At 40.4% G+C, this 13,307-nt stretch overlaps 1 protein-coding gene across 1 annotated transcript in view; it reads right to left on the bottom strand.

Annotated features, from left to right (window-relative positions):
- Window positions 1-1,560: 1,560 nt before the first annotated feature.
- LOC125451290 (glyoxylate reductase/hydroxypyruvate reductase-like) overlaps window positions 1,561-13,307 on the bottom strand; it is a 37,284-nt gene continuing 25,537 nt past the window's right edge. Inside the window, exons 6-9 of the mRNA XM_048528269.2 lie at window positions 12,086-12,190; window positions 7,856-7,991; window positions 2,035-2,165; window positions 1,561-1,840 (exon numbers count right to left, since the gene is read on the bottom strand). Coding sequence (XP_048384226.2) covers window positions 1,719-1,840; window positions 2,035-2,165; window positions 7,856-7,991; window positions 12,086-12,190 — 494 coding nt within the window. The 3' untranslated portion in view covers window positions 1,561-1,718. The remainder of the gene's footprint in view (window positions 1,841-2,034; window positions 2,166-7,855; window positions 7,992-12,085; window positions 12,191-13,307) is intronic.

Genomic DNA, 13,307 nt, shown 5'->3' with positions numbered 1-13,307 from the left:
CAGTTGACACGGGTAAGTCCACTGGTATCAACAACGATCTTGGGAAAAACAAATTTTTTAAAAAAATTATCTTGATTGCCACGAAGAAAAGATGGGAATGAAGATAGAACCACTGCACAGAAGAAATGTCTCAAATACAAACATTAAAAACAAAGGATAGGAAATTGCAAGAATATAAATAGGAGCTGTTGTAGACTATTCAATAGGATCATTTATTATCTTAGACCTCAATTTCACACTCTAATCCAATCTTAATACTTCTTGATTTGCCTATAGAAATCTACACTTTTATCTCAGACTTGAATATGCTTAACAGCTGAACATCAAATACCCTGTGGGGCACAGATTTCCAAAGATTCACAACTTTTAGATATAAATTATGCAAAGAAGGTGAAGATGGACGCATAAGATACACCTACTGCACAGAGTGCTAATGACCTACAACCTTTTGGCTTCAGCAACTTGTCAGAAGAAATAGCTACATGATCTTTTTCCAGTGCATCATATTATTGGATTATGAGGGTGACTGGAGAAGTTTAGGATTCCCAATGGAGGTAACTGAAAGAGAGCCTGACAGCGCTGAAAATTATTGTGAATGGTATAAGCTGATGCTCAATTGAGGCATTCTTGCTCTTTATTAAAAGGATTAAATTGAATTCCAGGACTGAACTCAAAATCAAAGCAAACATTCCATGGTAGTAGTGGAGGAAATTGGCAATACTGGACACGTTCTCTTTGAGATAGTGTCAAACTGAGGTCACATCCTTCATCTCAGTTGGACATAAAAATATCAAAGCACTATTTCAAAAGAAGTTGTCCTTAATGTCCTGGCTAATTTATCTCTCAATCAACATTAAAAAAAGACAGGTTTTCTTGCCATTCCATTGTTCAATTGTCGTGATCATACTGTTGTTTATGAGAGCTCGCTGTTAGTTCCCATGTTTTCTGCATTATACCAGTGATACTATTCAGAAGTAAAACACTTTGAGAGACCTATTTGTTGTTAAAGATACTGTATGCTTTTCTTTTCTCATTTAGGAGAAGTGTGATTAACAGAGGACTTTTTTTATCCGCCGGTACTCATTCGGGAGTTGTGCTTTTAAGGCATGGATTGGTACTGCAACACAGAAGATTGGGGTGTGTGATTAACTTTGAAGTGAGCCAAGATGAGGCCCTAACCTTAACCCTTTCTCATCTCATATTTAGCTTGTGAAAAAGACAAAGGGTTCACACTTTAAATGCACACTGCTGGCCAGTGGTTTCAAAGTTTGATTGAATGATTTATTCCTAACAATTTTTTCCTGAACTTAAATGAGAAGATGCAAAGTTAGATTTTGAATCTGATTTCAGAGCTTCTCATCTACTGGTGTCCTGACCTCCACAATGCAACGCCAGCTTCGCAAGTGCAGAATCAGGGTAAAAGTTGCAGGACAATATCAGGACGCTTACTTTAGGGTATTCTGTTTTCTCGTTTACACATTTGGAAAAAGAACAACTTGATTGGACTTAAAATGTGAATTGTTGCAACTATTCTACAGAGATAAATGATTCACTTTCCCATTTGTCAGCAGTTTCAACTTTATTAGTTGCAAGGTTCATTTCTTCAGAATATTTGAACAAGACCTTTATAACCATATAACCAATTAGCATTGCATAAAGTTTCAGGTCGTAAGATCTACAGCAGATGCTCCCTCACAGCTAGGGCACAGCCTCCAACCTCACAGGGTCAGCTCCTTTGGCATCGGTTCACCTTTGAGGCCAGCCAGGAGATTACTGGCAGCCAGCACAGCCATGGTAGTACGAGTGGCGATGGTGGCACTTGCAACATGTGGCAGAATAACTGGAAGTATAATGTAAGATAAACCATTTTTTAGATATGGACTGTGGCTCACTTCAAGCTATTTATAAAGTGAACATCAGAGAGCTGAACAAATTAGATTTTAACTGATCGCATTTACTTTGTTTTTCAACATAGCAAAATCTAAATTACTCGACATTAAAGGACAGCATGTTATTCCCAATATTGTAACTTACCACAGTTTTTCAGGGCAAATAGAGGATGGTTGGTGGGTAATGGCTCAGGAACTGTGACGTCTAATCCTGCTCCAGCAATCTGACCAGTGCTCAAAGCCTGATAAAGATCATCCTGGTTCACCACAGCTCCTCTGTGAAAACAAATTAGAGTCTTAATGGTCAGAAGATCTTAGATGTTTCCCCAAGCTCTGCAAAAAGGATGTAAAGATTTCTTCCATTCTTACTGCCTGCCATTAGCATTTGTTGGAAATATTTAAAAGATAATAATACATCTTTTCAACCTCATCATGAATGCACCTTCCTCACTATTAAATCCTGGGTTTTCTGTTTCAGGAGTAGGGAACTTTCCCACGGCCCCACACAACAAGCTCTGTAGAGATAAAATCACTTTGACTTGAAGCAGAGGGTTCTTCATACTTTCAGCTGCACTGCAAAAACTTCATGACAGGTCCTCCAATGCCAGGTATAACAGCTGGTTTCCTTTTCACAGATAGCCCCCTCATTTCTTGTCCTGTTTGGAATTGGAAGACGGCCTCGGTCTCCAGCAAGCTCTCTCCTGACCTGTCTCAAGACCTGCTGTTGCTCATTTGTGTTGAACACAGATCATTGTACATCACTATCTAATTCAGGTGGAGTGGCAATGTCCATGCTGGGGTTATGGAGATTGTGACTATCCAGCCTCAGAAAGATTGCTCTCTTTCTGACAAGAATATGCCACATTGTGTTAAATGGAATCCAAAAGTGGATCTGTCCATTAAATTACACCAAGGTGACAGTAGTCTAGCATAGAGGCAAGGTGCCCTCAACCGTATCCTCCGGAACACCCTGGTCCATTCCTCCTCCACTCCCAACACATCCCTACAGCCTCATGATACCTTCCCCTGCAATCGCAGAAGGTGTAACACCTGCCAATTTACCTCCTCCCTCCCCAGCATCCAAGGGCCCAAATATACCTTCCAGGTGAAACAACGCTTTACCTGCACTTCACACAATCTAGTCTACTGCATTCGCCGCTCACAATGTGGTCTCTTCTGCATCGGGGAAACAAAGCGTAGACTTCACATTCTGTCTGCAAAAAAAGATCCTGGGCTTCCAGTTGCTTGCCACTTCAACATGCCACCATGTTATCTAGCCAACATTTCTGTCTCAGGCTTGGTGCAACTCAGTGCAAGCAGGAGGAAAACAGCAGCTCATTTTCCACTTGGGAACACTGTAGCCTTCTGGGCTTGAGATCAAGTCCAGAATTTTAGGGCTTCAGCACCTTTTCCCATGCTTTCCCTCACCCTCACACCAGGCCTTGTCATTACGTGGTCTGCTACCACACACTACCAATTGTCAGTCCCTATCAATCCCCAATAGGAGCTGCTCATTTCCCCAGACTGACCTTTAACCACTCCTTTATCCAACTGTTTTCTCTCTCTTTGGGTTGTATCTCCACCTTGTGTTTGCTTTCCCGACTACCCTCACCCCATATTCGGTATAAAGCCATCCTTTTGCTAGCTACCATCAGTTTTGAAGAAGGGTAACTGGACTCTAAAAATTAAATCTGCTTTCTCTCCACAGATGCTGCCAGACATGCTCAGATTTTCCAGCAATTTCTGTTATATTTCTGTGTTATTTCTATGTATTTTGTCAACATACTTGCAGGTCAATCTACAGAGAACAGAATATTGTTTCTTTGTTTTTCTGTTTTTTGAAACTGAAATGAAAAAGAATGTTTTAAAAACCAGTGTTTGGAAAAACGCCTTTGAAAGCAAGTAACCCCATGTCATTGGTAAACAAGCAGTAATTGAGATCCAGATTTCAGATGATCTAAAACCAAGACTGTTTAATTATGTAGCTCTGTGGACTAGTGACAGTGATCAGTGACAGCGGCTGTCTTTTTTCAATTCATTTGTGGGATGTGGACGTCACTGGCTGGCCCAGCATTTCATGCCTGTCACTAGATACCCTTGACAAGGTGATAGTGAGCTGTCTTTTTGTGAGTTGGTTGTGAGCTTGTTCACAAATAGCTGAGCAGCTTGGAGTTAGAAACAAAGACTCAGAGAAGGGGAGAGAAAAAGAAGGGTGAAGATCTCTCTGCCCAGAAGCTGCCTGTTTTCTGCAATTCAGACTTTACAAAAACAAGTTACCTTTCCTGCAGCAGTCACCATAAGCTGTAGCTTTTCAACTGATAATTTGTCAATTGAATCAATCACCCTTACAAATAAGTTGAAACATGAGAAAAAGGCATCTGGACAATGAGGGGGCCTGACCAACTGAAGAAGGGTCATTTCAACATTAGAACTGGGAAGCAAAGACCATTTTCCAGGTTTTCTACCTGCAGCAGTAACAGATGCTGTGATGTGGGGGTGCTGGTGTTGGATTTGGGTGGACAAGGTCAGAAATCACACAGCTCCAGGTTATAGTCCAATGGGTTTATGTGAAATCTCAAGCTTACGGAACACAGCTCCTTCATCAGGTGACATGAGAGAAAAGAGCACACAGAATTTATAGGCAGAGAGATCAAGAGCAGAGAGATCAAAAGGTCATATGACTGGTATGAGGGTAGTGTTGAATAATGAGTCTCTGCAGGTGACCTAGAGTGTTAGACAGTGTGACTAAAGTGTCAACACCTTAATAACAAGCAAAGGGATGATCTATAATCTAATTAACTGAGGCAGAGAGATGGTTACAAAAAATTAAAACTAAGATGGTGCTGGAAACAAACTAAATGACTGGAATAACATGATAGGTATAAGAGTCACAAGTGAGGGTTTAACCAATAAAACAAGTAATCCAAAGCTGTACAAACTAATCAAGATAGACAGATCGTAATAATTCATCAAGGTAAAGGTTTAAAAACCGGACAGTGAGGAAGGTTTTTCAGATACAGAAAGTGTGGTAGGGTCACATGTTGCGCAACGTGAACCCAAGATCATGGGTGAGGCCATCTTCATTGGGTATGGAACTTGGATATCAGCCTCTGCTTAGTGATTCTGCATTGTTGTGAATCTCGAAGTCCATCTTGGAGGGCGCTTACCTGAAGAATAGAGGCTGAATTGCCACAACTGCTGAAGTGTTCCCTGACTGGGAGGGAACACTCCTGTCTGGTGACTGTTGTGTGGTGCCCATTCGCCTGTTGTCGTATTATCTGCATGGTCTCACCATCGGCCGTATTGTTCTATGTTCTATGTTCTATGCCTCGGGGCACCCTTGCCTGCAGCATATGAGAGAGACAACATTGGCCGAGTCACACGAATCTCTGCTGTATACGCCGTGGGTGTTGTGATGGAAGTGTCCGTGTCGATGATCCGACAATGTCTTGCAGAGGTTGCCGTGGCAAGGTTGCATGGTGTTGTAGTCGATGCTGTCCTGAAGGCTGGGTAGTTTGCTGCAAAAAGTGGTCTGTTTAAGGTATGGCGGTTATTTGAAGGTGAGAAGTGGAGGTGTAGAGATGAACTTGACGAGGTGCTCATCATCTTCAATGACAAGTTGCAGGCTGCAAAGAACATGGCATGGTCTCTCCACCCTGGGAAAGTACTGGTCATATCCTGTATCTGATGTTGCTGTTTTTTTTTCTGTGGCACTAAACTGGTAATAGATGAGTTGAGCATCATTTTCCCCTTCTTATGAGGATGTCCTTCGAAATCTTTAGGTGTCTGTTGCATTCCTCCTCATTTGAGCAGAGTAATAAATGCAACTTTGTGGAACATGTCATACATGTCAAGTGGTAGGAAAACCTCAACATGTAATCAGGCCTTTATCTGTTTTTGAAGAACCATTTAGACTGGTATTAGTGTATTAGTCTGGTATTTGGGGCGGCACAGTGGCTCAGTGGTTAGCACGGCTGCCTCACAGCGCCAGGGACCCAGGTTCAATTTCACTCTTGGGTGACTGTCTGTGTGGTGTTTGCACATTCTCTCCATGTCTGCGTGGGTACCCTCTAGGTGCTGTGGTTTCCACCCACAGTCCAAAGATGTGCAAGTTAGTTGGATTAGCTACACTAAATTACTGATTCTGTTCAAGAATATTTTGGTTAGCTGCATTAGCCATGGGAAATGCGGGGTTCCAGGTATACAGTAGGGAGGTGGGTCTAGTTATGATGCTCTTCAGAGGGTTGGTGTGGACTTGTTGGGCCAAATGGCCTGTTTCCACATTGTACAGATTTTATGGATTCCGGTAGATTGTATAAGGCCTTTACTGAAAATGAAAGCAGGACATCAGTCTGTTCTTACAATTATGGATATGATAACTTGATTCCCAGAGGCTATTCCTTTAAGGACAATTACACATGAGGCAGTGGTAGAAAAGTTAACACAGTTTTTTACTCGTTAGGGACTACCAGTTGAGGTACTGTCTGATCATGGTTCTAACTTCATGTCTGAAGTTTTCCAGTAAATCATTAGCAGTTCCGACATAAAACTGTTGGAGTCACTGCATATCATCCGCAATCACAGGGAGATTTGGAGAGATACCATCAGACTCTCAGAGCCATGGTTAAGGCATTCTGTCATGCACCCACAGGATTGTGACAAAGGATTAGAATTTTTAATATTTGAAACCAGAGATTCCCCAGATGAATCTGCATGATTTAGTCCAATTGAATTGGTTTATGGTCAAGAAATTAGAAATCCATAATAATTGATTAGGCAGAAGTTCTTGAATGAAAGAAACAAGTTCTCAATGTTGGGTCTTGTGTCTATGTTTCTAGAATGATTCACAGGTTCATGCAGGCTAGCACAGGAACATTGAGAAGTCTCATAAATGAAAATGAAAGAATGGGCGGATTCAGAAACTCGAATGTTTCAGGTGTGAGGTGAAGTATTGGTATTGTTACCTTCAACAAAGTGAACCTTTGGAAGTAAAATTCAGAGTTCATATAAAGAAGTTAGAAGGTTTGGTAAAGTGACTTATGAATAATACTGATTTTAGGAAGAAGAATCAGTTATGTCATGTAAACATGCTTCATAGGGAAGCCGGTGAAAAGGAGCAAGTGTGCCAGATGATCAGAACAGTGAAAAATGATCGAGATAATGAGAATGCATTCATAAGGCTGGTAGTGTCTCATTTCTTTCTCAAACTGATCTATTAAAGGGGTACTGGTAAGTGCCATTAACATCAGGGCAAAAGAAATTTCCATTTTTATTTACAACAAATGAATTTTACCAGTGTTGGATGATGGTATTCCAGTGGCTTAAGAATCAAGTTGTAGCTGGAGTTATAACTGTGTAGAAATTGAGTTGCTTTTGCAGTTTATAGTAGTACTTGAGAAGAGGATGTAATGCAAGCTAAAGACCTGTGTAAGCAATTACAGTTTGCTGGTTTAGCAATAAATGGAACATAAAGCGAATTTGTGAAAGCAAGAGTTACGAACTTCGGATATGTGGTTGGACAGGGAAAAGTCTTGCCAAGGACAGTAAAAGTGAAGGCTTTAATAGAATTACCTTTTCTAAAACTAAATGGGAAATCACAAGACTTTTTGGAAGGTATAGATTTTACCAGAAATCTGTATGTAATTTTAATACAACAGCTGTACCTGTAAATTGCACCACTGTGCATACTTAGCAAAAGGACTTAACATTTGGTATGACTCCAGGAATTATGGGGCTCAGTTTACAGTACAGTATTCTTGCAGATCGTAACAATATCATGTTTGAGAACCTCTACTCATAGGGACTGTTGGATAGTCATGTCTAATTTGTATGATATTAAAGTGAACAACAATAAATACAGAAATTTTTAAAAAGTGTGCACAGAGGTAAAATCTCTGCTAGTACACTAGCTAAAAATAAAATCCCATCAGGAAACACTTCAGTACACCTCTGTGTTCATATCTCACCTGCTAGCATTGATAAAAATGGCCGTCCTTTTCATCTTTGAGAAAAACTCTTTGTTGCACAAACCGTTTGTCTCAGGAGTCAAGGTACAGTGCACTGTCACAAAGTCTGATTGCTCTGCCAATTTATCCATGGGCACTGCAATGGAGGAGTCAACATCAGTACTTCTATTATCCTGAAACAAATGAACTTTTTCAACACCTTCCTTATTCTGATTATTGGAATGAAGGATTTTTCACTTAGTCTTTAAGTTTACGATGGTATAGTAATCTAAATAGGGCTTTGTTCATAAATCATTATTTAACTGATTTACATCAAAATCCTATTCCTAAAAATGTCATAGCATGAATCTTAAGCCATATGATGCTAATTTATGCCTCTTTTCTGTGGTTTCTCCCCTTCATATGAAGCCTCATTCAGTGATGGCGTTTTCCAAAATCCACATGCAATGAGCCAGTACAAGTGATGAAGTGTTGCTTGGGTTGGCTCACCTTCAAAACTTTAATACTGGCATTGAAAATGTTCCCAAACTATTTGACCTGACTAAATTTGGCCTGTGAGAAATGTACAGTGCAAAAATGGTTTACTGAGCCAGTACATCAGTATATTTTTGTGGAGAAATTCCAGGTATCCTGAGTCCATGATAAGCAAAATCAATTACCACAGCAATAGTCTCCAGCTCCACACTTTGTTATCTCGGATTCTCCAGCACCTGCAGTTCCCATTATCTCTGATTACAATTTTAACTTCACTGAGAAGCCTCTTCCAGGGATGCCTAACATGAAGAAGTTACCCTCCTCCCTCCGGACAAACCTCAGGGGATCTCTCTCCCACTGCAACTCTCTTGTACTCCTCTCCACCTATCTTCTCCTCTATCCATCTTCCTTCTGCCTCCCCCTCTCTCCCTATTTATTTCAGAACCCTCTTCCCATCCACCTTTTCTGATGAAGGGTCTAGGCCCGAAATGTCAGCTTTTGTGCTCCTGAAATGCTGCTTGGCCTGCTGTGTTCATCCAGCTCCACACTTTGTTATCTCTACTTCCAGTCAACTGAGTGTTGCATCATTAGATTAAAATCCTGCAACTATGATGTAACAGTATTGTTGAAAAATCTTCAGAAAAATTGTAGACTGTAGTGAAAGTACAACACCTTCTCAATGAAATCTACAGAGAGCCAATAAATGCTGGTGTTAACGCAGCATTCCAAAAATAAATATATTTGAGAAAAAGCTTTGCAAGTTTTTGGTCAACCATGCTCAATTCTGATTTCCACGAAAGTAGACGCTTGACAGCTTAAAGTAGGAGTGGAGATGGAAACCAAACCCAGGAAAAAATGTACAAACTAAGTAGAAGCAGCAACAGTGAGTACAGAGTTGCTTTGGCCAGACAAAATAAGTTAGATTGAATATCCTTATGAAGTATATAGTGCTTTTCTCATGGTTATTTAATCCAACCGTCAAAAGTAATTTATCCTTATTAACCTGCACTATTTATAGCGAAGAGGACCGACAACTTTTGATGTGACACATAAGAGAGATGAACAAGTAACAGGTTGTTGGCAGTACGCCATTTAGTCTCTTCAATCTGTTATGAATCTATTTTTATTTCTATTTACAGGAAAATGGATCTAATGTGAATCATCAACACAGGCAATGCTATTTATGTCAGTAAATAAATGAATTATGCCACATTATACATAGTAAGGATCAATCTCCCATACTATTACACATGGGAAGTTAGTGTCTAGGATTTCTCAGGGACTTCTGTAACTTTTTTCTGGAAACCCATTTACTTATGTAAGCAGTTTTTAAAAATTACTGATGTTTTACCGCAAAGTAAGGGGAATCAAGAGGAAATTACTTTCTCCTGTCCTCTAAGACTAATCTTTGGCTTGGGGATAATTGCAGAACATGTCAGTTCTCTGTAAACCTGTGCCGTCTGTAATAATTACTAATTTATTGTTCAATTAAATATATTGACAAAATTGTAAACTCACATTTATATAGCAGAGACTGTCAATGTTACACTGCTGCAATTGGAGACTTCTTCCACCGGCAGCAGTGCAATACCTTCATTGACAAGATAGTGACAAGTTTATATTGGCTGTTTACTTCAAATATGTGGACGTATTCTTTTGAAGCATATGTCACATTAATGAAAGAGCCAAATATTCTGCAGTATTGAACTAATATTTTAATTCACCATGGGACAGATTCTTAGGCTGTGTTAACATATCCTACAAATTTTATGAAAGGCCATTAACAATGAATTATGCTAAATCTATATAAGACACTAGTTTGTGTTCAGTTTATAGAAAAGATTTAATAATGGTTCAAGGAAGATGAATTGCAGTCACGTGTGGATATTGGAGAAACTGGGGTAGTTATTGTTACATTTCATAGAATCATACAGTACAGAAGAGGCCTTTCAGCCCATCAGGGTCAACATCAACAAAAATGACTCTAAATCCACATTCATCCAACTTGACATTTCAAGTGATCATTGAAGTACTTTTTAAAGGTGGCGAGGTTTCCCACCTCAACTACTCTCCCAAAGAGTACTTTCCAGATTCCCACCATACTTGAGTGAAAACGTCTTCCTCAAATCTCCTCCAATCCTCCTGCTTTTCACCTAAAACATATGCCCTCTTGTCATTGACCGTTCATCTAAGGGGAACAGTCGCTTTCTATCCACCCCCTCTATGCCCTTTGTAACCTTATACATCTAAGTCAGGTTCACCACCGCCCCCCACCCTCAACCCACCCTCTCCGCTCTGAAGAAAACAACCCAACCTTATCCAGTATCTCTTCTACGCTAAACTGCTCCATCCCAAGCAACACCTAGGTGAGTCTCCACTGTTTCCCCTCCAGTGCAATAACATCTTTCCTGTAGTGCGGTGACATATCAAACATATCTCGGCACATTCTTCTACTGAGAACAATGTTTAAAATCATTATGTGTTTAGTCAGAGGAATTGAAGATAAAATTTCCAAAAGCTGAAGGGCCGAAAACCAGAGGGCATTGACTTAAAGGTAATTGGTAAATAAGCCGGATGTGACACAAGTACAAAAAAATTATGAATTGAGCATTTCCTCTGCAATGCCTGTTTGGGTAGTGAATATATATTCTATAGCAGTGTTCAAAGTAGTTTGGATAAATACTCGAAGAATAAAAAAAATTTCCCTATTAAGGGCATATTTTGGCATTTTATCAGCACTTGGGGGACCACTTCATTGGTCGTCATCTAGTGATACCTGTTGGCCTATAGATGTTGGCGGGGGAGGGGGCGAATGGTGCATATTTGAAAACTTCACATTTGAGCACCTTGGCCTACAGAGGTGACTTGCTGACAAGATGCATTCTAGATCTCACTGATTGCTGAAGAAGAATTTTGTAACCCCCTTTTCCTTTCAGGCAAGTCACTGGAAACTCTGCCATGCCCAATAAATCCAGCACTACAGGCCAAATGAAGTCCTTTGACTTGACCCTTCTAAGATTCTATAATCGTCCTACACCCTTTAATCAATCTTTTGCAGACTTTTTTAAACACGGTGGCAGTGCTTCGATTATCCTACAATGTGGAACACATTTGTGACATACAGATGTGAACCTAAACTTTCAACACAAGAATCCAATTAAATTAAGCTACTTTCAAATAGCTGAGGTCAATCAAACAGTGGTTTTAATGGGTCACAGGTTTCAGACTGCAAATCAGTGGCTGACTTTCATTCTCATATTAAATTGGCGCCTGACTTCTGAGAACATGCGCCAGCAATGACAGTTTCACTGCGTATGGATACACAGTTTTTCTATTGGTCACCTGAAAAAATGAAATTCATCTGCTTGAATTTGTAGTGATGCTTTTTAAACAAAAATCATTCTCAGGATATTCATCTCTCTAGTAGATCAGCATTTATGCTCCAGGCCCAGTGACGCTTTGGAGAAGTGGTGGTGGGTCTGCTTTTCAAATTGCATTTTTTTTAAAAGACTGAAATGTCTTGTGGAGCACAGACAACATTGGTATGGAGTTCGGGACATGCATAGGCCAGACGCAGTGAGGACAGTCAGCTTCCCAGTCTAAACAGTGTTACTGAATCAGTTGGATTTTTATAATAACTCAGCAGCTTGACAATCGCTATCATGTGATGCACAAACTCTCAAATTATTAATGATACCCTCAAACATTTTCCCAGTGATTGATGGGCCGAATAGCCAGTTGCCACTGGTCCCTCACCGTATTCAGCCTGTATCTCTGCAGCAGCCTCTGGTTTTGGCTCAAAATCTGTGTACAGGAATTTCTTCACACCAAATGGCTTCAAACGCTGCGCAACAGCAAAACCTTTGGAGAGACAAAACAAGTGTCAACCCATCCAGCCATTAAAACTCTTTCAAATACGGTCTGACCTCCTGAGGGAGTGCACACAGGGAAAACCAAAAAAAAATGGAGTCTTCAGGTATGGTGAGGATAAAGATTTTGGATATCCATTGATCCAGCAAGTCCAAACATAAAACCACATCATCAATTCATAGTCATAACTTACACGCTTATTTCAGTACTTTGAAACACACAAGTAGGAAAACCTACTGGACATATGACAGAGCACATTCTTTCCAGATTTTACAATAATTACGCCAAATCTACAAATAATTTTGACTGCGGAGAGGTGTGCGGGAGATCATGCGGGCTGTTTGGTTGTGGGGGTGGGCATTGTTTGGTTTGAAGAGCATTCATTGGGTTGCTGTCAGTATGTTAACCACTCAGCCACCATGTCATAATATTAGGTCACCTGCCATGACAATGGCAATGACATGGCGAGCATTTCCCTCAAAGGTATACTACATATCTGCTCTGATACATAACACAGGCCCACAAAGATCCTTTTTAAAAATTCCTTCATGTAGGAGGGTATTGCTGGTTAGGCCAACATTTATTGCCCATCCCAAATTGCCCACAGGGCAGTTAAGAGTCAAACCATACTTTGCTGTGGGTCTGGAGTCACATATAGGCCAGACCCATCAGGGATGGCGGTTTCTCTCTGTAATTGACATTAGAAAACCAGATGGCTTTTTCCTGACAGTGGGCTCATGGTCATTCTTAGAACCTTAATTCCAGATATTTTTAAGTTGAATTTAAATTCCACCTTCTGCCAAGGTGAGATTCGAATCCGGGTCCCCAGAATGTTGTCTAGATCAATAGTTTAGTGATATTACCACTAGGTCATTACATTCACAAATAAGGTAAGTAGTAATGCAGATATCCTGATTTGAAAATCTCTAATTTATCACTCAGAAGGCCTTAAGGCAGGTTTAGAGAGGTGGATATAGTGGGTGGTAGTCTTCAACATGGAAGTCCATTCCCCTTCTTGTCCCTTGCTCCCAATCCATATCCAGTAAACAGACCAAGATGTAATCAGCGTGGAGCTCGAGGAACACAGCAGGCCAGGCAGCATCAGAGG

This window comes from Stegostoma tigrinum, chromosome 3 (assembly GCF_030684315.1).
Source record: "Stegostoma tigrinum isolate sSteTig4 chromosome 3, sSteTig4.hap1, whole genome shotgun sequence".
Classification (NCBI taxonomy): Eukaryota; Metazoa; Chordata; class Chondrichthyes; order Orectolobiformes; family Stegostomatidae; genus Stegostoma; species Stegostoma tigrinum.
Note: the sequence above shows the minus strand (reverse complement) of the source record. Positions and strands in the feature narration are given on the sequence as shown.